Source organism: Vombatus ursinus, unplaced genomic scaffold (assembly GCF_900497805.2).
Source record: "Vombatus ursinus unplaced genomic scaffold, bare-nosed wombat genome assembly UNPS02014833.1, whole genome shotgun sequence".
Lineage (NCBI taxonomy): Eukaryota > Metazoa > Chordata > Mammalia > Diprotodontia > Vombatidae > Vombatus > Vombatus ursinus.
The window spans coordinates 6,125,304-6,150,346 of record NW_020954611.1 but is presented as its reverse complement, the minus strand read 5'-3'; the positions used below and the strand labels follow the sequence as shown (position 1 = coordinate 6,150,346).

The 25,043-nt window shown below is 37.8% G+C and overlaps 1 protein-coding gene across 1 annotated transcript in view; it reads left to right on the top strand.

The window, feature by feature from the left end:
- Window positions 1–25,043, top strand: part of SLC16A12 (solute carrier family 16 member 12) — a 99,589-nt gene that overhangs the window by 57,547 nt on the left and 16,999 nt on the right. The window contains exon 2 of the mRNA XM_027839857.1: window positions 18,125–18,379. Coding sequence (XP_027695658.1) covers window positions 18,270–18,379 — 110 coding nt within the window. The 5' untranslated portion in view covers window positions 18,125–18,269. The remainder of the gene's footprint in view (window positions 1–18,124; window positions 18,380–25,043) is intronic.

The window sequence follows — 25,043 nt, the reverse complement described above, 5'->3', positions numbered from 1 at the left end:
CCAAATGGGGTCACAAAGAGTAAGACACGAGTGAAACAACTGAACAACAACAAATTACATATATACATATACATATACATCATATACATATACATATACATATACTTATACATATATAGAGAACGAACAAAGTTTGGCTTCCTTTCTATGCCAAGGAATCTGCATTCTGTGAGGGCAGAGAGGAAAGATTTCTTCTGTTTTCCTAGATTTTTGCTTCACTCTGGCTCCCAGGTAGACCTGCTTCCCCCACGGATGCTTCTCTGCATGGTCACCAGCTCATGCATTTTCAGACACTGCTGTGAAGGGGGATGACAATAATAGCTGATAATTAGAGAATCCATTTTGGCTAGGCCCAGGTTCAGAGTACACTTTGGATAATAGTCTATTCTAAACCATGGCTCCAAGCCTGACTAATGCATCTTTATGTCAGACCATGCCAGATGATACATGAATTCAGTGCAAAAGGCATTTAATGAACCAGAACGGCAAAGTAAACAAGAGAGAACTGAATCTACCCGCATTCTAGCTGAGTAAATTCTCTGTACCCGTATCAAATGGCTACCTCTTCCTAAGCCTCCAGGGAAGCTCTAACTAAACACTCTGGTTAATGCATCTGATTTTGTTTCTTCAACATTGTGGGAGAGGGAGTGTGGCTCACTCATTCTTAGCACCCCATTGAAGATTATGATCTGAAGTTTTCCACCTTAATCCCTTGATTGAACTTCGGTGTAGCAGCTAGAAAACAGTGTTGACTTGTCTTGATAGCAGAGGAAGACAGCTATCATCGGAATCTGGAAGAGGTATTAATGTTCCAGTACTCCATAACCATGTCTTATTCCATGTCTCTGGTCATCTGGTCATCTCTCCCACAGATGTTGCTTTTTAATTTTTTGAGCCTTTTTTTTTAAACCTTTCAGATTTAAGTGTCTCATGATCCAGAGTATATGCACAAAATATATGCAATATGCAATATATATTCATATTATATAGCTATATACAATATATATGCAATATGCAATATATATGAAATATGCAATATGATATTGCAACACGCTGGCCTGACACACAGCCTATTAAGAAATGGAGTCTAGAGGATTTTCCCCAATGAATGATGATATTTTGGTCACCTGCATTGTGAGAAATGAAGTCTGTCCGTGGATACATTCTCTATGTATCTATATGGTACTCTAAGGCAGTGCTGTCAAACTCAGACAGAAACAGAGACCACTAACCCATATATAAAATTCCCATGAATGCATATTTAATTAGTTTTATAATATAATATTATCTATACTTTATTGTATTTTTATTTATTTTGCTAAAAATTACCCAATTACCTTTCAATCTAGTTCCTAGACAGTCAGGAGTGTTGTGGGCTGACACCTCTACCCTAAGGTTTGTGAAATGCTTTGTATGTCTTATCTTATTTGAGTCTTACAACAAACTCCAAGAATTAGGTATTATAGGGTTTATTATCCCCAACTGAAAAATGAGGGGGCCAAAGTTCACAGAGGTTAAATGACTTGCTCATGGTTACAAAGCTAATAGGTATCAGAGGTAAGATTTGAACCTAGATCTTCCTAACTCCAAATTCAGCATTCTTTCTTTTTTATTTTTAAAGAGTATTTTATTTTTTCAATTACATATAACGACATTTTAAACATTAATTCTTTATAAGATTTTGAGTTCCAAATTTTTCTCTCTTCCTCCTCCCTAAGATGGTAAGCAATTTGATATAGGTTATATATGTGCAATCACGTAAAACATATTTCCACATTAAGTCATGTTGTGAAAGAAGAAACAGAACAAAAGGTAAAAAAAAAGCTATGAAAAAAATAAAGAAAGTGAAAATAGTATGCTTTGATCTGTATTCAGATTCCATCAGTTCTTTCTCTGAATGTGGATAATATTTTCCATCATGAGTCTTTTGGAATTATATTGGATCATTGTATTGCTGAGAAGAGCTAAATCTATCATAGTTGATCATTGCACAATGTTGCTGTTATTGTGTACAATATTCTCCTGGTTCTCACTTCGCTCAGCATCAGTTCATTCAAGTCTTTCCAGGTTTTTCTGAAATCTGCCTGCTCGTCATTTTTTATAACACAATAGTATTCCATTACATTCATATACCACAAGTTGTTCAGTCATTTCCTAATTGATGGGCCTCCCCTCAGTTTCTAATTCTTTGCCACCACAAAAAGAGTTCAGCATTCTTTCTGCTGCACCACACTGTCAAAGTTCCTGAATAAGGTTCCCTTCTGACTACTTCAAGATTGCTCACTAATGTTCATGAGTTCCCTAAACCATGCTGTTAAATGAGGTTGTAACCCTGAAATTACACTTCCTTTGTTTAAGGGTTTGGGGAATAATTCTTTCTGCCTGGTCTATACCCACAAAAGGCTTATCCTAATTCACCTTCTGGTTTGTGTATCAAAGAACTGAGCTTTTAAGTAGTTGGTGGCATCATTGCCTAGTACTCAAATGGGCTTTCTGTGGATATTCAACGAATACCTGTTGATTCATAGGCTCTGCTATTTTTAAAGAAAGTTAGTTGTCATGTATAAACGTTAGTTGCTGGGTTTTAATGGGTTTCTTTGCCTTCCATGTGTTAAAAGAATAGGAATTCCAGATAAAGTGACTTTCACGTTTTCCTCTCACTGCCCTGGCAGTGTATGAATTGAGATTACCCAGTATATTTAACTAGCTTGGGGAAAATATGACATTTGGTATCTGTTGCTAAGAACCCTTTTCTGGGGATAGCAAGTGGGGACTAAGTGCCCTAGATCTAACCTCCAGCTTTAATCACTGTTTATTTCTTCAATACTGGTGTTGTTGTGGGGAAATATTGAGCAGCACAATCTACAGTTCCAGACTAACAGATACTCATGAACACCTCTACACCTCCAAATGATAAAGAGATTCACGCCAAAGCATTGAGGGTTCTTAGCTGCATTACACCTCCCAGCCCAAACCTGTCTCATCCTTACTCTTATTCTCACTTTTTCACCCTGAATAAGTGTAGGGTTGTCAGGTCTAAGATGAACCAAGTTAAGAACAATCATTATCTGGCTTCCTAACCCATATGAGTGTCAGTATGGCCAGCTACCTTTTGATTCAGTTATTCCTTGGCTATTTGGGGGGGAGGCGTCCCTGGAACGCACGAGCCACTGCTCCTGTTCCCAAAGACACTAATTCTAATTCAAATGCCCCTTTTAGCAAACATGAATGCATGAATCTATACTATATTTTATCTATTAATCTAATTAACTATCAAACACTGTATGGGCTCCAACCAACGAATTGCTAGCTTATGGGGTCCAGTAGATTTCAGGCTGGCGTTTTCATGCACAGAAACCTCACAGGGATGGATGCCTTAGTTTAGCCTCTTGTCCTTAGTTAGTGTGTCCATTCTGTGACTTCCTCCTCCATTCCTCCTAATTCTCATCCTATAGCTCATTCCCTTGAGGCCAAGCTCTCCCTGCCATCCAAGGCAACAATGTAATAATTTGATAAACCCATTCTGTTAATGTACTAATGGGAGAAGTCTGTAAGTGTACCTCATTACCTTCCCTACAGATCTTGGGCTATCCATGTGCATTCTCACATATGCTTTCCTTAGTCTAGAAACAATACTTAGGCTATTATGTTGTACCGTATCAACTCAAATAACTAAATTAAATGACCAAAAATATATGTACTAGCACAGCTGTAGCTAGTTTAAAATTTCCTTAGCATCAGTTGACTATACAGACTAATTGAATTTATCACAAGATTCTGGCAGCTATTATTTGTTGATTTCCAAATATTCTCCTTTCTTCTTTACTGAGTTGAACAACTGATTCACAGTTGTTCTCTCTACCTCAACATTGGCCCTCAGAGTAGGGAACTTTCCACATTCATATCGGTGGTTCTTCACCACCAATTCCTCAGTGTTCTAAATTCCCATGACCTACTCCTCCAATCCACCTCAGTTACAGAGATGGGTCATACTGCTGGTATTGCCATCACGCACAGATTATACACTCCCAGGTTAATGAACTCCAAAATTCCTTTATCTGATCACAGTCTTTTATTATGCCATCTTTCCCTCTTCCTTACACCCCCTAGTCATGTTCTTCATCCTTACCATGACCTCTAACCCCTGTACCCTTCAGTTTTTCCCCCAGGCTATCACCCTTGAACTGACTATAATCTCCTTCCTTTCCTATCTTGACCCATTGGTGAACCAGTTCAACTTTACACTATCCTCAACATTCAAATCCCTTGTCTCCCTTACCTATCATTCCTTGCTAAACCTCAGCTTTGTATTATTGTCACCATCTATTGACTTTGCTTCTATCCATTTGTTGCTGAATAGTTAGAGAAAATAATGAAACCATGCTGTCTTTGTCCACTACAAATTTATGTTACATAATCTTCTGCTGGGCCCTCTCTGTGACAAGGAAATCTTTTTACACTTCCTTAATGGATTTACTACCCCACTCACTCTAGCAACAATTACAAACCTTTTTGTAATTCTTTGTGCCTCCCATGACATCCTCTCACTCCACTCTCTCAGCTGAAAACTTTGCCTCATACTTCACATGCAAAAAAAATGGGACCATACACTGAGAGCTCCCTTATCTTTCCTCCTCCTCATCTTAGATCTCTCAGATAATTCTCCCATTATCTAATCTCCTCCTTGGTCCCTGTCTCACATGAACAGGTGGTTCTCCTTGCCAAGGCAAACACCTCTATGTGCATAAGTGATATCTTTTTAATTGTATTTTCTCCAGAAGATTGCCTCTTATTTCATATTCACTCTCTCACTAATCTTGAATTTCTCCTTGTCTACTGGCTCCTTCCTACACATATGCCTATGCTTCTCCTCCTGATAGAAGACTCACTTGATTTATCCATCCTTCCATAATTTATCATCCTCTAGTTGTCATCCTATATCTCTTCTCTTTCATGGCTAAACTAACTTAATCAGAGCCTCTTCTCACTTTTTGTCAACATCGTAGTCTGGCTTCTGACGTCATCATTCAACTGAAACTGCTCTCTCCAATATTAACAATGATCTCTTAATTGTTAAATCTAGTGAACTTTTCTCAGTTCTCATCCTCATTGACCTCTCTGTCTCTTTTTTTTATCCTTTTAGCCTTTGATACTGCCCAAAACTCTTCACCTTAGATACTTTCTCCTCTAGGTTTTCAAGATACTAATCTCTCCTGATTCTCCTATTAATCTGACCACTTCTTATTCTCACTTGCTAGATCTCCCCATCCCCACTCCCACTCCCATCATAGACACCAATCAGGGTGTCCCTCAAGACTTTGTTCAAGGCCCTCTTTACCTCTCCCTCTATCACTTGGTGATTCAGAATTCAATTTCATCTCTCTGTAAATGATTGTCAGACTTATTTATCCATCTTGACACATCTGCTGACCTCCAGTCTCAGTGTGACCACTGAATGAACCTCTCAAACTAGATGTCCCATTGTCATTTTAAGCTCAACATGTCTAAGTAGGGCTCATATTCCTCATCAAACCCTTCTGTCTTCCCAGCTTTCCTATTACTGCTCAAAGCCCAGCCATCCTCCTAGTTGCCCAAGCTCACAATCCTCACTATCATCCTCTCTCTCTCTCTCTCTCTGTTAATTCATTCACTCACGTATTTATTTCTGAAATGAGGAGTGACTTGCAGAGTGATGATTGAGGAAAACATCAACATTTTAATTTAATTTAATTTAATTTAATTTTGCTCTATTCTACCCCATAGACGTGAGACTGTTATACTCATCCCTCATACTCATACTACATATTCAATTTGTTTCCAAGCCAATATTTACAACAGTTATGTACTCCCTTAGTCACTTCCATGAATCACTTTACATCTGAACTGCGGCGGTAGCCTCTTGGGTGGCGTCCCTGAATCAGGTCTCTTCCCATTCCAATCCATCTTCCACTCAGCTTCCAAAGTGATTTTCTTAAAGCATAGGTCTGACTATATCACCCTCAACTCAATAAATGCCAGTGCCTTCCTATTACTTCCAGGATAAAACAAAACAAAACCAAACAAAATCCCATTTTGCTTTTCAAGCCTTTTGCAACGGAGCCCCTTTCTACCTCTGAAGTTGTTCTATGCTTGACTTCCCCTCCACATACTATGATCCAGTGACTCTGGCCTTCTTTTTGTTCCTCACTCAAACACGACACTCTACCTTCCAATTGTGTTCCATTTTAGTAGCTTTTCTTCATGCCTGGAATCTTCTCCCTCCCCATCACCATGCCTTGCCTTACCCAGATTCCTTCAAGATAGCTCACATCTCACCTCTTTCAAGAGATCTTGTCTGGTTCCCCCCTTCTACCACCCAACTTGCTCATTGCTGGTAACTTCTCTCTGAGATTACCTCTCATTTATACTGTCTATATATTGTGCATACATAGTTATTTGCATATTGTTCCCCCATTAGAATGTGAGCTCCTAAAGGTCAGGAATAAGGTTTATGGAGCTTAGCACAGTGCCTGGCAAATGGTAAATACTTACTAAATACTTGACTGATTGACTGAATGTGTAAACATATACATTTCACATAAATATTTCCTTCTATAGATCAGACTTGATGGATTCTAAGGTCCTTTCTAATTCTAAATTCCTGTGATTTAGTAATTAGTAATTTAAAGGAATCACTTATTTGTTGTAGCCCACACTCTGGATTTAATTTCCTAGAACAAAATTCCTCCTTAAGGTTCTGGGGTACCTCTGAGGGATCAAGGAAATCTTTTTCTAGTGCTATTGGCTGGAGCCCCATTCTTGTGTATTTTCCCCAATATTATATGATGAGAGTCAATTTAGTCAGTCAGACTTAAGTATCTTTCAGAGCATGGCAGAGATATTATAAAGCTTATCCCCCCCAACATTTGAGATGCACTCTGTCATATTATGTTGGCCCCTTGGGAGAGTAGACTCAAACTTAAAAGCACTTTCTGCATGGCATTTGCCCCACCAGATTCACTTCCAAATTTGGCATAGCCTATGGATGAATCTCTATGGCTCTCTCTTGGTTACCTTCGACCTATACTGGATCAGTGAGGTCACTCAGTCATCTGGCTTCTGGCAAATCTCAGCCTGGGCTTCAGTTCTTGGACTTCCGGAGCCTAATGCTCTGATATTTTGAAGTTTACAAGTTTGTAGATATATCCAATACACCTTCGTCTAAAATCAGAAACAACAGACACCAGAGACAGATACCGCATTGGGGCCACGCATTTGTGGGTCATATGGTTGAGGCATGGATGAAGGACCAAAGGCTTACAGCAGTCCTTGCCCCCTCACTTGGACACAGCCAGCAGGAAGAAAAGGCTCCCCTTTGCAGTGTCTTTCGATTGTACTCCCGTTCTGGCTCAGAAGCATGTTGTCAGGTGTCTCTTTATCAAGTGACAATTAGAATGTGGGTGAATGCTCCAATCAAAGAGTGAGGTCCTTCCACTGTACATCATCATGCCTTTCTAGTAGACCCCCTAGTCTCTTCCACATGGGCTTGCAATAGGCAGAGCGTGATTCACAGACTCTGGGACTAGACATCTATTGGCCAAGCCTTTGATCCACTGACAAGTAGAGTGCCTTGGTTATAGCTGTAAACACAGTAGAGCAATTTAACCAAGACTCTTCCAAAATACTTCAACTAATACCACATTGGTTTGCTTGTTTGTCTGTTTTACAAAAAAGATTCAAGTTATTCATAAAGAAAAGGCAACCACTTCAATATATTTAGGTAACTAAATTAGCATTAGCTCACCCCAATCTCTCTTCCCATTAAGACATAAATCCATGAAATATGGCCTTTTAAAATGACATGATCTGTTTGGATCAGCAGAACTATACTCTTGTGTCTGACATACACAACACACACACACACACACACACGCTACTTGTGCTTCTCTTCTATTTTTCTAGTTGCACATTCAGGGTCCTAGATTCTTAACGGCTGATTCGGAAACTTTATCCTGACTATATCTCTATTTGAAAGGGTAGAGGGAAGCAGTTATAAACCCTAGGATAGTCCTAGACAAGAGTGCTGCCCCACCCCTACCAGAGGCTGCACAGGTTTAAACTCATCCAAGTCCACTTAATCTCCTTGGGCCTTCATTTCCTGTTTATTTCATAGGGTCAGTGAGAGGATCAGATGAGATCAGAATTGTGAAAGTGTTTTCAAGACTTCACAAAGCAAGGCCTTCTTAATAACGGTGCTATTTCTGGTAATAATAAAAACAGCGCCTTGCTCATTTTGACTTTGTATCCCCACCATCTAACATAGTGTCTGGCACACTGCAGGGGCTTAATTAATGCTTGTTGGATTGAGTTGTATTTCTTAAGTGAATGTATTCTCAACCTCTGGAAACCTTTGAAAGGAAGGCTTCCTTCAAAAATCTGCTCTCTGACCCAAGGAAGAATTGAGGGTCTGACTCTCTAACCGCAGTAACTATGATTGTGATTTTTGCTTACATCTTTTATTTGTTTTGGGATTTGCAAAATTGTGTTCTTTGCTTTAGAGAACCTCACATGATATTTCTTTTCTAAATATTAGCTTATGAAACATGGGAGTTCCACACTAAACTAAAACAAAAGACAGGAAATCATCAGATCAGAGCAGAGGATAAATAACAATAATAACAATATTTGATTTCTTCTGGAGAAAAGAAAATGTTTTCATTTGGGCAGGGGCTTATCATCTACATAGTGATCCACATTATATGATTACATATATTCTAACTGGTCAGATTTAATTTATTATGATTAATTAGTCTTGAGAAAATGTCCAGGATTTTTCTTACTTACATTTGCCTAAGAACAATAGTCCTAAATATATATAACTGCATATCGTATTTAACATGGGTTTGCTTTTTATACAGTTATTCCTATCCATTGCATGAGTGCATTTTGGGTTCTGAGCTAGGAAATTTAGCTTATTTTTTTTTCTGTTTTTTTTACCTGATATAACATATAGACAAAAAAACAGTGTCAAAATTGGATAGAGCATTCACCTTGGAGTCTGCAATCCCTAGGCTTAAGTTCTGCCTCTCACAGTTACTGGCTATGTGACCATGGGCCATAGCTTCATCTCCTTATGCTCCAAGGCAGCTCTCTAAAATTGTAAGTTATTGAAAGGGTGTCAATTTCACCTAAAGAAGGATTTTTCTACACCATGAGAATCTCTTACAGCAATGATACCTCAAATTTTTTTTTTTTTTTTAGGCAATTGGGGTTAAGTGACTTGCCCAGGGTCACACAACTAGTAAGTGTCAAGTGTTTGGTCTGAGGCCAGATTTGAACTCAGGTCCTCCTGACTTCAGGGCCAGTGCTCTATCCACTGCGTCACCTAGCTGCCCCCATACCTCAAATCTTGACAGACTTTGCCTCTCTCCAGGCAAAGCTTGTTTTACACAATGAAAAGTTTCCAAAAATTTGGGTCAACACTTTAAAAATACATAATCTATGGCTTTGTTGAGATGAACTTCATCATGTAATTTTGATGGGATTAACTGGTCACTTTGGGATTTTTTTTTAAAGGTCAATAGATCAAGCAATGGTTTGACTAGATTATTTTCCTCCTTCCTTTTGATCAAATTGAAAACAAAAATGAGCAATCAATCAATCAATCAATAGTTATTAAGCATCTACTATGTACCAAGCACTGTGCTAAACTCTGGGGATACAAAAGAGGCAAAAGACCATCCCTACGCTTGAGGAGCTTATAATCTAATGGGTATGTTGTGCATCTAGAGACAAGCTATACTGTCTCTCCTTTATCTTTATGGGACAAGAAAAGATGCTGAATCAGGGTGTAGACTAACTTTATAGTCCTGGCTTAAGTACGTCTCAACAAAGCCATAGATTATATATTTTTAAAGTATTGACCCAAATTTTTGGAAACTTTTCATTGTGTGAAACAAGCTTTGTCTGGAGAGAGTTTCCTTTGTAATCCTCTGTATTTTATCATATGCATTTAAAAACATCTTTCTGAGAAACAGACCATAGTTTTCACCAAACTCCTAAAGGGGTCCATGACACAAAAAAGTTGTAACCTCTGTCCCAAAGTCCATTGATATAGAGTTCTCTTCTTATTGGTCAAGATAAATGCCTTATCTTGCTTCAAGGGTGGGACAGAGATGGTGAGAGCAGGAAAGCTCCGACCTTCTTTAGTCCTCCTGGGGACTCTTCAAGCTTCAAGTTGCGTCAGGAACTTCTGGCTTCCAGTTTGGAGAGGGAAAATGGAAGAGGCCAATCCCACTTCAAGTTGCTGAAGGAAAAGACTCTGGGAAGTCATGGGAGGAGTTGGCATTCTCCATCATGTCCCCATCCCCAGCTTGCTATTTTTGGAGACTGCAGGAAGTTTTCTCTTTAATAAGATGGAGGACCCTCTCTTGGTTGAACTGAGTTATCTTGCTCCCAATGGGAGAGCTCCTTCACTCTGCATTATCTGGTATATATTCTCTTATGTATACATTTTGCAATTTCTATTTTGCTATGATTTGGATAAATAGGTTTCTTTTCTATTTGCTATATGTGTTCATTATCGGTGTTAATTGGTATTAGATGAGAAAGAGGTCAAGCCGTGGATATAGAGGTTGGGGTTCTACTTTCCCCTCAAAAAGACAAAACAATCATAAGTTAGCTTGAACCTTATAATGCATTAAAATATTAAGGGAGACTAGATTAAAAATGTTTAAGGGAACAGATTGATATAATTCTAATCTGGTACACCCTCCCTCTGAGGAGAACAGAGTCATCTCTGGCCCCAATCTTCTGCTTTCCTTCCTGTAAGGAATTAAAGTTTCCCTTGGAGAAGGGTGAGTAGGGTGGAGATTTCTATTCTGTCTCCCAATGACAGCCTTCTTTATACTTGGGGTCTTTTTCTAAAATGTTAAGACCCTCTTCTCCAGACTAAGACTCTAGGATAGTGGAGGTTGTCCTTGGAGGCAAGAAGACCTGGGTTGGAGTCCTGCATCTCACAATTGCTGGCTGTTATCATGGGCAAGTCACTTAACCTCTCAGTGCACTAAACAACCTTTTAAGATTTAGATTTAAATCTTTTAAGATTTAAGATTAAGGGAGCTTCTCACATGGATAAAATTTCAGGTTTTGATCACACTGCTCTTCCTCTGCCCCCCATCTCAACAACAAAAGCAAAGCAAAAGAAAGTTAAAAAACAACAACAACAAAAACCTGACTCATCGTCACTTCAGGCATTTTATTGTTATTTCATCATGACTGGAAATGACTTACTGACAGCCCATCAGGAGGCTTTCATCTAGAAATCTACCCTTAAGATGACAGAAATAAGTACTTTGCAACAAAACTGGAAATTGAATTGTATGAGAAATGATTCTTTTGGACCCCCACTTTATTCCAATCTGTATTAATCAGTTTGATTTGATTTCATAGGAGTAGTGATTATAAGTTCTGTATATTAAACCCTGGAGCAGTGAACTGTAAATTGTAAGTTCACTAACTTAGTCATAGGAAGCTAACTAGAGGCCCTCCACCCTTGTTTTTCCTTTATTATAGTGACCACGCCCAGCTTGGCAGAGGTGACTCAATTACATGGAAAATCCCCCAACTTATTTTCGTATCTCCAGACCACTCTCTCTTGTCCAACATGAAGAGGTGACCATCTCATGACCATCTTATGACCACTTGGTCAATGGAGATGCCCCATGCTTAGCCCAACCCAAGACACCCCCTGCCCTGCTGATACACCATTTTTTGACTGATACATTATTTTTGAGTCTCGAAGAAAGGTGCATCAACCAATGAGATTCTGTATTTTGTGTAGCCTCTCTAGAGTGTTCAGGTATCAAACTTGGTATCAGACCTTATAAAAATAAGGCCTTGGAAGAAGGAGGCATCTCAGATGATGAGGAAGATCTGAGGCTCATTTCATTAGAGGGGACCATGGACCCTTTAATGAAGTGCCATTGGCTCAGAGCTGTGTCTCAGTTTTTGTTTTTGTTTTTGTTTTTGTTTTTTTACTGTAGGTTGGACAGTTTTAAACTCTACAGTCAAAATCCAGGACAAAAATCTTCTTGCTTTGCAATCACCCTTCACACTCATGAGCATTGATTGATGGTCTGCTACAAGCTTGGTTTTTCATTGTGCCAGGCCTTGCAACATGGAAGTCTTCCTCACCTGGAAGATGGGGCATCAGGCACCTAGTTATAAAAGTGACAAGTTGACTAAGTAGTTGGTTGATTGTGGAGAATGTTGAAGTGGTGCCTGTCCTCTTTCTTCAAAGTAAAAATTTTTTATAGAACTTGCCAGGTTTTGTCAGCATGATTAGTGTCTATATTTGCAATGCCAGAAAATTTTGCTATCCATTGCACTCAAGGTTTCTTTTGTGTGTGTGTGTGTGTGTGATGAGTTATATGTATTACAGTTATTGGCTTAAGATTTCTATTTTGTTTTATTAAGTTCTATTTGTCTTAAATTAGCCAGGATGTTTCTTGTCATATGGTCAAAATTGGCTAAATAATACAAAGGGGCTTTTAAAAATATATTTTTTCAATTTTATGTGAAAAAATTAAGATTAATTTAAAAAAATTGAGGTCCAAATTCTTTTCCACTACCCTCTCATTGAGAAGGCAAACACTTTTATATAGGTTATACATGTACAGTGATGCAAAACATATTTATCTATTAGTCATGTTGTGAAAGAAAACACAGACCAACTCCCCCCCCACCCCAAATAAAGAAAGTAAAAAAAGTATGCTTCAATCTGTATTCAGACTCTTATCAGTTATCACCCTTTATGTCTGAAACATATCCATTTTGACTTTATCTTTGTATATAATGTGAGATGTTGGTCTATACCTAGTTTCTGCCAAACTGCTTTCCAATTTTCCTTGTCCCAACAGCATGGATCTTTGGATTTATAAAACACTGATTACTATGGTCATTTACTATGGTATATTGTGTACCTAATCTATTCCACTGATCTACCACTCTATGTCTTAGCCGGTATCAGATTATTTTGATAATTACAGCTTTGTAATACAGTTGGAGATCTGGTACAGTTAAGCCACCTTCCTTTACATCCTTTTCATTAATTCCCTTGATATTCTATCTTGACCTTTTGTTATCTAGATGAATTCTGTTATTATTTTTTCTAGCTCTATAAAATTGTTTTTGGTAATTTGATTGGTATAACAATAAACTAATTTAGGTAGAATTGTCATTTTTATTTTATTGGTTCAGCCTACTCATGAGCAATTAATATTAATGCAAAGGGTTTTTTAAAGCCTTAGTAATTATCAACAAATACAAATAACAAAATAAAAACATAAAATAGGGAGTAAAACTTTACATAAGCTTTTAGCATTGAACACAGTATAGTCGAATGACTTAATAAACTAGCCAAGAAAAAAATGCTTTGTTTTGTGTCCCTTTCTGAATCCATTTGACGTTCTACTACTTTTGCATAGTCTGAACTTAATTTAGTGATAGATATACCTGGACTATTGGTTTTATTTTGATAGTGGGGTAAAGGGATGTTGGGGTTTATCCCTGTAATTTCTTTGGTGTAGGAATTCATCAATACAGAAATTCTCACTACCGGTACAGATGAGTAGATCATCTGTAAGTGTCTGAGAGCTTTGTCTGGAATGAGTAAGAGGCTAAAGTGATTTAGCCAAAGGCATACAGCTAGTATGTGTAGGAGGCCTTCCTGACTCTTAAAGGTCACCCCACTAATGATGGTACCATGCTATTTCTCCAGACTCATACATTCGTAAAAGGGACATAAGTAATCATCTTGCATGAATTAGTTCCCTGGACTTGATTTAAAGGAGGTATGTGTGTGTGTGTGTGTGTGTGTGTGTGTGTGTGTGTGTGTGTGTGTGTGTAGTATACTTGTGGGACGGGGATATGCTCTGGCTCATTCCCAGAGTGAGGCATACTATATTTTCCCCTCAGGGAAAATTATACCTTCTATGATACCTTGAGAGGTTTGGATTATCTTTTCTTCTACTGACATTTGTTCAAGTGTCTCCCCCCCCCAAATGTGTTCCTCTCATTGTTAGGGGCTTGTAACTCATACACTTAATATTAATTAGTGTTTACAAAAGGATATTTACTTCAAAGATAAAGCAAGAATAAATGCACATATAATCCCCTTTTCTTCTCTCCCCCCCAGCTTAGGTCAGTTTCTACATAGTATTGGTTCCACCAAATTCATATGTAAAAGTAGCATCCATACTGGATGAGTCCTTCTTCAGCCATGGTTGGGCTGCAGTTCCAAAGGTTACTCCTGAAGTTTGCTGCTTGGGGTATTGATGCTGTGGTGGCTACAAATACAGCCTGAACTCCAACTCTTAGATTCCTGTGTCTTATCTCCCAACCTTCTGAGCTCATGAGGTCAGCCTGGTCTCTTCTTAGATGCTGTGGGTTAAGGAGTCACCAAATGAAGCTAAAAGAGAATGAGGCAAAGTTCATCATGGTGGATGCTGACATGTCTGTTTTGAAGGCCTCCAAAGAGCCTCCCCTTTACTAAATGTTAACCATGGAACTAGTTATGTAATACATGTTCCACAATCTCTCCAAGGAATTTCCTTTATAAATCATGATTCTCCTGGAAAAAAATTTCCAAGAAACCTCTACCTGGAGAGCTTGCATCAGCCAAATAAGCATGTGGGGTTTATACATGAACTAGACCCCCATAATATTTGAACATAAATATATGGATAGATATCATTATACACATTCATACATACACATATAAAATCTAATAGCTGTATATTTTACATGTCTAAATACATATACAGCTGAGTCTGCTATCTATACAGTCGAACCATTGACTTGTCAGAACTAAGATCAGAATTTGTAATAAACAAGAACAATAATGAGAAAAATAAGTGGAATCTACCTAAAAAGAGCTAACCTTGACTTATTTAAATGAACTATTGAAAAAATTGAAAAATAGAAGGAAGGAAACAAGCATTTTTAAGTGCCTACTATGTACTAAATGCTTTACAAATATCTCATTTGATCCTCACATCAACCCTGGGAGGTAGGTGTTATTATTATCCCCATTTTACAGTTGAGGAAACTGAGGCAGACAGAGGTTAAGTGACATGTGTCATGTAGCTAGTAAATATCTGACGTTAGATTTGAACTCAGGTCTTCCTGACTCCAGATCCAGCATTCTATCCACTGTGTCAAGCAGCTGCCTCTAAAATAAACAAGAGAAATAGTCAACTCTGACTATAAAAATTTCATTTGTAAGTTCAACTGATGTAAATTATTTGCAACAAGATCAAAAGAGTCTAGAAAGTGCCTTAGTCAGCAAACATTTGACTTATTTGCCAAATGGAAAAAGACGGCTATAAAAGACAACACCAGATTAGAATACAAACTTTTTTGCAAAATCCTGTGAAGATGAATAATATATGATCATGAGCAGTATCAATTCATAAAGCAGAGACAAACATTAGAGGGTAGTACTTAAAATACGGTTGGCAAGTATCCAGGTAAGTAAAGTCATCCGAAGGTCATTTCAAGAGGAAAAAAAGACTACAGACAGAAGAACAGTAGAAAAGACTGCAAAAACTATTAAAATTAGTTCTTTTCTTTATCAAGTATAATGAAACCACCATACTTGGACCTTTAACGTCACTGTCCCTGAGATGCTTACAGAGGAAGTAGAAATAGCACTGAAGAGAACAAAGACTAGAAAATCATACAGGTTGACTTGAGTATAGAGTAGATTCATGCTGGAGATATTACAGTTGGAAGGGCACTGAGAGATTAATATACATGGTATCCAAAGAAGGGGAAGATACCAGAAGTGTGGAAATAATCTTGGACCTTATTGACACACACACACACAAAGTAAACAAGGGCCATCAATAACCATTGACCCGTATGTCTAATCGGGTGTAGCTAGGTGGCACAGTGGATAGAGCACTGGGCTTGGAATTAGGAAGACTTATCTTCATGAGTTCAAATCTGACCTCTGACACTTACTAGCTGTGTGACCTTGGGCAAGTTTGCCTCAGTTTCCTCATCTGTAAAATAAGCAGGAAATGGCAAACCACTTCAGTATCTTTGCCTAGAAAACCCCAAAAGTCAGGGAGAGGCAGACATGACTGAAATGACTGAACAACAACAATATATCTAAACTCCCATCTATACGAACTTTGAAGGTCTTGATTTGAAGGTCTTTGGTTTGAAGGACATTGATTGAGGGTTTTCTTAAAGAAGATATTTAGTAGGGAATACTTTCAAAAATGATATTCAACAAAGAATTACATCTTTATCATCTCATAATTGGATGAAAAAATTAGGGAATGCTGTAAGACCACACTGTGCTTATTGTTGATTATGAAAAAAATACTTGATTGGGTAGAGCAAAGTATGACTTTACAAGCTCTCTTACAACGTGGAGTCTCCCATCCACTTATCAAGATCTTCAGGTTTTCTTGGAAGATGTAACAACAGAAATAAACCTATCCAGAGACCCTCTGGTAATCAACATTTTAGGTGAGATACAGGGAGATAGATGTATGCTCTTGTCAAAAGTGATGAAGATGGAAGAGATCCAGCACAGAATCCAGGTCAAGGAGGGATTCCCTGCAGATAATGAGGGTTTTCAGTTGCTTATTTGTGGATGACGTTACGTTGATTTCATCAAGCCCTAAGATACTACAAAGTAATATCTAGAAGAAATGTATAAGCATTTAAAGGAATTTGGTCAGCCTATCTATACAGTAAAGACTAAATGGATGAAAAATGTTTTTTATACATTTTCAATGTGAATCTGAATGGACACGCTATAGAGCTTTTCTATAGTATGAATATCTGGGGCAGAGAGTAAGAAGGGTGGTGAGTTAGGCCTAGAGTTGAAAAGAAAAAAGAGAACAGGTTGGATTATTTTGGGTGAACTGCAAAGCACCTTTGCTGATCTCGATCTTCCCGTAAGTTTAATACAAAAATTTTACCCGTATTGCTATATGGCAGTGAGGCTTATATCTCTATTGCCTCCAAATAACTAAAGATGAGCATCACATAAAGGGCATTGAATAGGTACATTTTGTGTATGAGAAGACTACAACATTTAATCAGTGAGGAAATTCAAAGAAATAAAAGAGTATATAGGATGACATCAAAGAATTGTAAGACACAAAAAAAGACTGGCTGATAGTGAGACAACAGTGACACAGAGTGGTAGCCAGCCAAAGAGGTTCACTATTGCCTCATGATGTTGGCAGAAATTAAGGAATGCCTTTGGTATGTTAGATGGACCTTGTGTAGTGAACTTTTGGGAAGACATGACAGAATATTGTTCGGAATTGACCATCAGTCAGCAAACATTTATTCAATGTGTACTACGTGCCAGACACTGTCTGCCAGTTTGAAAAAGTCATTATGTAGCCAGCAGGAATCCTTATGTACAGTTTAGTGCCCTTCCTCCCTTTCCATTTGAGTTTGGCATGACTGCTTGGTGTATTCTATGCCTAAGACGTCAAAGAGCTTATAGCACAGCCCAAAGCATTCTGCCCTTTCTCCCACATGTAAATGCCGGCACTCAGGGAAAAACACCTGGGCTACAATCTTCTGCTACAGTGGGATCTCACTTGTTTTGGTTTTCCTCCTTCCCTAACAAATTATGCAGCTTTAAGATCCTACTATAAAGACCAAGTTTAAATACACACACCTCCCTCCCCCTAGGTCCTTCCTGCATTTATCTATTGCTGATAGGCAGTTGCAAATTGGGAGTAGGATGGTGCTCTTATTAGGGCTAGTGATAACAGCTACTACATTTCTGCCACTCAAATCAACTGCCTTGCCTTCCTTCTCCTGGTAACACAGAGGAGGAAGCCAAAAAACACAGAAGTGAAGGGAATTGCTCAAGGTTTTAATGCTTAGTTGCTCAAGTAGTTAGCAAAAGCCAGTATTAGAATCCTGATTCTAATCTTGCATACTGGTGCTTTTTCCCCTATCCCGTACTGCCTCTCCGTGGTGGAATAATTAAATGGATATTATAATACATATGGAAGATGCAATGGAAATTTACAAGAATGGAAAATTCAGCTTTAACTTATTGCAATGATTAAATGCAGCCACGGCCTAATTTTGATTTCAGATGGCCAGTGACCAATGTGCCAGGTAGCATTCCATGCCACCCTTGAATGCCAACAGGAATTCATTGGGACAGCAAACCATCTTTGAAATAAAAGCTGAGTCTTTTGAAGTAACTTGGCAAAGACTAGAAGTCATCAGTCCTAGCTATGGCAGCACCAAAGAGAACTTTGTACATTTCCCCACCTGATGGAGGGTGGGGTTGGATGATTGTGGCCGGCTGTTTCCTTGTCACCATCTGCACCAGGGCAGTCACAAGGTAGGTGGAAATACCTTGATTACTGAATTTTTCATGTTGTTCAGTGTCCCTCTTCCTTTTTTCCCCCTCTAGGTTTGCATGATTCTTTGACTGAGCCAGTCAATCCATAAACTGATTTTCTTATAGGCACCCTATCTTCTCAAATATCTGCATTTATTTAACATTGTTCTTGAGTTATCTCAATTTAAACTATCCACAGTCTAAAATTTTACCATTTAGAAGACACCAGAGCTTTGAGGTGGCTTTTTTAGACATTCTTCTTCATAAGCAATTCACAAAGTTTTGAAAGATGTTTTAAATACCCCTTTCCCCAATAAACTGACCAAATGAGGAAACTACTTTTGTCTGTTGTTTGTTTTAGGGAATACATTCCTTAGCTACTAATAGATTTCATACTATTTTCTTTGCTAAAAAGTGTGTGCCCTTAGGTTTAGGGCTGAAAAGTTCATTAAACATCATCAAATTCAACCCTTTCATTTTACAGATAAGGAAACTGAGGCTCAAAGAAAAAAGTGACTTGTCACATAGTCTCTCAGAACTCTTTAAAAATAGCTTTTAAGAATAGTAAAGCAGTCATTGCTTTCTGAGATAAATTAGGTGTAAACTTGTTTAGAGACAAATGGATAGACAAGATGATTTCTGAAGGTTCCTTTCTTAGAGTTCATTCATTATTCTGAATTTGAAATTTGTTCAATGATCTTTAAGGGGGACTCAGAGTGAATTGAATGTGCAGCTCTGGACCCACACTCTCAAGTCACCCCAAAGATAAGCTGCTTGAAAAAAGAATGGTGTTATGATATTCAATTCAAAAGTCAAGACAAGCATTAGAAAGAAGACCCAGATTAAAAAAAAAAGCATATACATATATGCATATATATATACACACGTAATATATACATGTTTATATAATATATATTCTATATATATATTTAAAGAAAAGGGCCCCCTATACATATGTAAGCTACTATTATAGGTCACATAGCTGTGTTCCTTATTGGTGCTTTACTTCAAATAGAAGTTTTCATTGTCTTTCGATTGGGCGTATCTTTGGCAATGAAATGAGTTTCTCCTAATGATAATTTGATGGTATCCTCAATTGAGTGAGAAAGACATTCTCCAATAAGGAAGTCTAATTGAGAAGAGGGCAGGCATTTGTTTGTGTTACAACTTTATTGTGGACTTCATCGCTAATCCCTTCCTAAGGGAACACAAAATTGCAAGGGGCCTTGGATGTCATCTAGTAGAACCCCTTCATTTTGGAAATGATGAAACTGAAGCCCAGAGAAGGTAAATGACCTGAGGTCACATGGGTAGTAAATAGTCATTAAGAGTCATCAAGAGGGTTGAAAACAATCCAGCATTCACTTGATTTTGAAGTTGGTCTCCTTAAAAACATCAGGATGTCAAGTTCATGCTCTCCAACTCTTCACCCCTTCAAGGATGAGAGAGAATAAAGTTAATGAGTTTATACAAAGGTCTGGATGTAGAAATACTTTCTCACAACATTGATTCCTTTCCTAGAAAAATTTTTAAGAGTTACTGAATATATTGCCTGATAAGAGGGTGGAGTAGGATAGGACTGGAGAGTGACCACACTAATCCTGTACCTTCTGCTATCTGTAAGCTTAGACAGGATTTTCTCCCCCACAGAAAACACATATATTCTAGAGACAGAGCCAAGATGGCAGAGAAAAGGCAGGAAGAAAACATATGTGCAATCTTATGATTTCTGGCAGCCTTCATCTGAAGCTTAATTTGGGAGTGGATTACAAGTGGAGTTATGAGTCATCTTTTGGACTCAGAAGGCAAAAAAGCTGGTACAAATTTAGACTGCATTGAAATATGTATGCATATATAAACATTAATGTATATGGAGACATACATATATGTATATAGAAATATAGGAACATGTATGCACACATACATTCTTTTTGTATTCTGCCCTGCTTAGACCATACCGATGTTCCATTCTAGACATTTTATATAGGGAGGGGCAAACTGTAACACATTTCAGATGGAGGGTGATCATGATATTAAGGGATCTTAACTATACATTACAAAGATCCATCAAAGGAATTGGGGATGTTTAAGCTGGAGAAGAGAAAACTTAGTGGGGGATAGTGATCTGGCACAGAATAAAGCCTTAGTAAATATTTGCTGAGTGACAGCACATTTCTTGGCATATAGAAAGCACTTATTAAATGCTTGTTGACTGATCATTTGACATGATCGATGTCAACAGTTTTGGAAGAGCTGTTGGGGGAAAGAAGAACCAGAATTTTTTGTTGGTCCCAGAGAGGGCAGCAGGCAGAAGTTCCAAGAAAGGAAGATCTCAGTGTAACATAAAGAAAAACTATCTGACAATTAGAATGGTCCCTTAGTGGATGGACTGCTTTAGGGGGAATTGAAGCAAAAATTGGATGACCATTTGTTAGTGATATTACAAAAAGGGCTTCGTGCTCAGATACCAATTGGCCAGATGATTTCAGAAGTTACTTCCAAATGCTGAGATTCTGTGCTTCTAGAAATTAAGAGAATAATAGAGTTAGAGGTAGGAGTTTGGGTAAGAAGAGGGGAGAGGTTCATGACTTCATTGTTGGCTGAAGTGCTGAAAGGCAAAGATCTAACTTATTTACCAATAATTTTTAAAAATACAATCATCTAGATTAAAAATATAGGCAAATATTGCCAGTTTAGTATAAAGGTTTTTGATTCTTACTTAATTTTTAAAAGCATGGGAATTTTCCATTCTCTTAATTTTCCATGGAAACAGATGCTAACTTCCTGCTCTGTAAAGTTGGGAATGTCTAATATTACCTTACTCAGAAATGTTAACCTACTTTCTCCTTTCCTCTTTTAACTTTTTATTTTAGAGTTTACACTGATTTGGGGAAATTATATTACATTTTCACAACTCTAGACAGAAATGACATCACCTTTTGCTACTCTGTATCAGTTCTAGACGCTGGATGAAATTAAACTGAAATTCAGATACCGTCCATGAACTGAAGCTTTCCAGCACATGATTTTTAATGGCTAATGGTTTTTGAAGTGTGGGGTAGTTTCCTCTTTTAGCATTGCTAAATTTTGTGCCCTTTTCTCCTTCCTTAAAAAACTCAAATATTATTTCTGCCTTTTAATCTAAAATTCAGGCATAATGTTTCACTTAAACCACTTACTTCTTCTTGTTGAATAAGATGACACAAACAAAAAGGTTTGTGCTGGTACAAAGGGTAAGTAAATTGTTGTATAATTATATTCTGATCTCGTTTTAATGTGACACCAATCCTCCAATGGATTTGTGACCTCATTTATATGAGCATTCTGCTGACAGTGGAATGAAATACTTCTCTTCATTGGAGACCTTTCTTTGGAGCACAACATGTATGTAATTTTAAAGTCATGAAAAACTATTGAGATAGTGTATTTATTTTCCCTCTTGGTTCCTATGTATAGAATTTTTGAAAAAAAATCCCCTTACCTATAAAATGGGTTTATTGATAGTACTGATTTTATTCATACTTCAATCCAATGACACTGGCCTCTTTGCTATTCCATGAACCAGATCTGCCATCTCTGGGCTCCAAATATTTTCCCTGGTCATTCCCTATTCCTGGAATGTTCTTCCTCCTCATGTCTGCCTAATGGCTTCCATGGCTTTCTTTAAGTCTCAGTTAAAATCCTATACTCTACAGGAAGCTTTTCCTAACCTCTCTTAATTCTAGTGCCTTCTTTCCTTTGATTATTCTCCTTTGATCTTGTATATAGCTTGTTTGTACATATTTGTTAGCTTATTTCTCCCCCATTAAACTGTGAACTCCTTGAGGGCAGGGACTGTCTTTTGCCTCTTTTTTGTATCCTTAGCACAGTGCCTGGCATAGAGTAGAAACTTATAGATATTTATTGACTGACCATATTGCGGTCTAATTGTAAATTCACCCCTTTGGAGGTGGCTGATCTTTGAAAGAAACACTGTTATTTTAAAGTGTCTCTTTAGTCTAACTTTTGCTGAAACTCTTGGGGTTGAGATTATAAAAATAATAATTTTTATTATTAAATAATAAGTTTTACATTTATTATTATACACATTTAGGGAACACTTTAAGGTTTTTTAAGGATTATCTCATTAGTTCCTCACAACGTCCTTGTGAAGCAGGTGCTGTTGTTATCCCCATTTGTAAATGTGCAAAATGAAGCAATTGACTGGCAGAAATACTACTGAATGTGGTCCCTTTTGTGATCACAGAGGAGTCCTCGTAAATGTCCTCAAGCTGTTGCTTCCTGAGAAGGTTTCCCATGGTTCCTGTTCAATGGTCATAGCCACCCAACTACTACTACATGCCAGTTGTTTTCAAAGACCATTCCCTCAGTGGCCAGTGGTGAAACACTGTGGAGAAGCAATATGGAGACAGAAAGGCCAATATGTGAATTAGAGACATGGAGTATGAGAGCCAACACGGACCTTAGAGATCAAGTCCAACCCCCTCAGTTAACAAATGGAGATCAGGACTAGATCTCTGATGTCACTGGCATAGGAAACACCTAGATGAGAAAAGTCCACCTTCACTGCAACTTAGGGTCTTAGAGAATTGCTGCCCTAAAATGCTGAGAAGTAAAATGACTTGCCCAGGGTCACTGTGTGTCAGAAGAAGGACTTGACTGTTAGGTTTTACTGGCTTTATTTTACTGGCCAGTTCTCGGTCCAGACATCAGACTAATGAGAGGTAGGAAGACTGCCCAAGTCTGTTTATCCATACATGTATGTATGCGTGCCTCCCATTTAGGAAGCTGGAGATACATATATACATACACACATATATACACATATACATACATATATACACACACACATACAGATGCACACTCATACACAAATATACAAAAATATATACATTATTTTTTGTTATTCAGTTGTTTCAGTCCTGTCCCACCCTTTGTGACCCCATTTGGCAAAGACAATGTAGTGGTTTGCCATTTCCTTTTCCAGCTCATTTTACAGGTAAGGAAACTGAGGCAAACAGGTTTAAATGACTTGGCCAGGGTCACACAGTCAGTAAATGTCTGAGGCCAGATTTGAGCTCAGGAAGATGATTTTTCCAGACTGCTTCAGCTCTCTATCCACTGTACCACCTAGCGTACATATGTAAATATATGCACATATATACACACACATACATATGAATATATATTTCATTTTTTATCTTTGGGGTACTAACCTGCTTTTAGAAACATAAGCCAAAAACATTGTTGCTCAGAAATCTCTATGGCACTTGTCCCCATAAGGCCAAATGAAAGAAGGAATAACCCTTCCCCTCTCATGCTCCCTCAAACTATAACGTTAAAGAAATAAACTAGTGACATTTTAATAATTTGTTCTCAGGATTCTTGTATATTGAAGTGATAAGGTCAAGTGTTACTCCTGAAATATTTTTTTTTCTCTCAAATTCATCCTGGCCAGGGGTTTTTAACTTGGGTTCTATGGACCCCCAAGGAATCCTTGGGTAGATTTCAGGGGAATCTATGAAGTTGGATGGAAAAAAATATGTATTTCAATATAATTGATTTCTTTGGAAATATTATGTATTTATTTTATGCTTTTATCAACATTATTCTGAGGAGTCCATAAGCTTCACCAGATCGGGTCATCACTACACAAAAAAGGTTAAGAACTCCTGAATTCTAGGCTGTGTTTATATATATTCACACTCACTGGTTTGATTATCTTGAGTGTGGTGATGAAGAGGGAGTGAAAAAAATAGTCAAGAAAATTTGTGTCATTTGTCAGACACAAAAGCAAAACTTCCCCAAAATGATTCAGTGCAAAGTAAAAAAGATTAAGATAAGAGTTGGTGAATGTTCCTCAGTGATATCATGGCCTAGGAGGCCCAACCAAGGTTAGGGCATTACAGATTTATAGTCACATGAAACAGAGTCAGTGAAACAATAAAAAAACTGTACATAAGACAATAGAAGGAGGACAAGTAAGGCAGTTCTGTCACTGATGTGCTGATTTTATTATACATTTTTAAAAGATGTGCACAATGAGTCGAGGTTTCTCTTATTTTTTGTATATGGAAATGCTCATATTTGATAATATTTGTCAAGTTCTATCAATAAATAAATACTAATTTTTAAAAAGATAATCAAATGAGAATAGACCATATTTAGGCATCTGGGAATAAAAAGAAAAAAAGTTCAATCAAAGGGATTAATGGAAATCATCAATCTTGAATTTGGCCAGAAAAATCAGATTTCTTTTTGACTTGTGCACAATTTTTCTGTTCTGAAGTAAATATTTTCTCAGTTTTTGACTTGGTTTTCAAAAAAAGCTAACATGATCTTTGGTTGTATTGAACGAAATATAGAGTCTCATGGTATTCACTCCTTATCAGACCACATCTGGAATATTTAATTCAGTTCTGAGCATCCCATTTTAGGAAGGACAATATTTAGGTAGCAAAAATAACTGACACTTGTGAGGCAGTATGGGATAATGGATAGGCATCTGTCCTCTGAGTCAGGAGCAACTTGTTCTGCTTCTGACCCACCCTGACAGTGTGACACTGTGTAAGTCATTTGCCACCTCAGTTTCCTGAGCAACAACCTAAGTTTTTAACTTGCAATACTGGTGCCAATCTGCATAAATGGAGGGAGTTTCCTCACT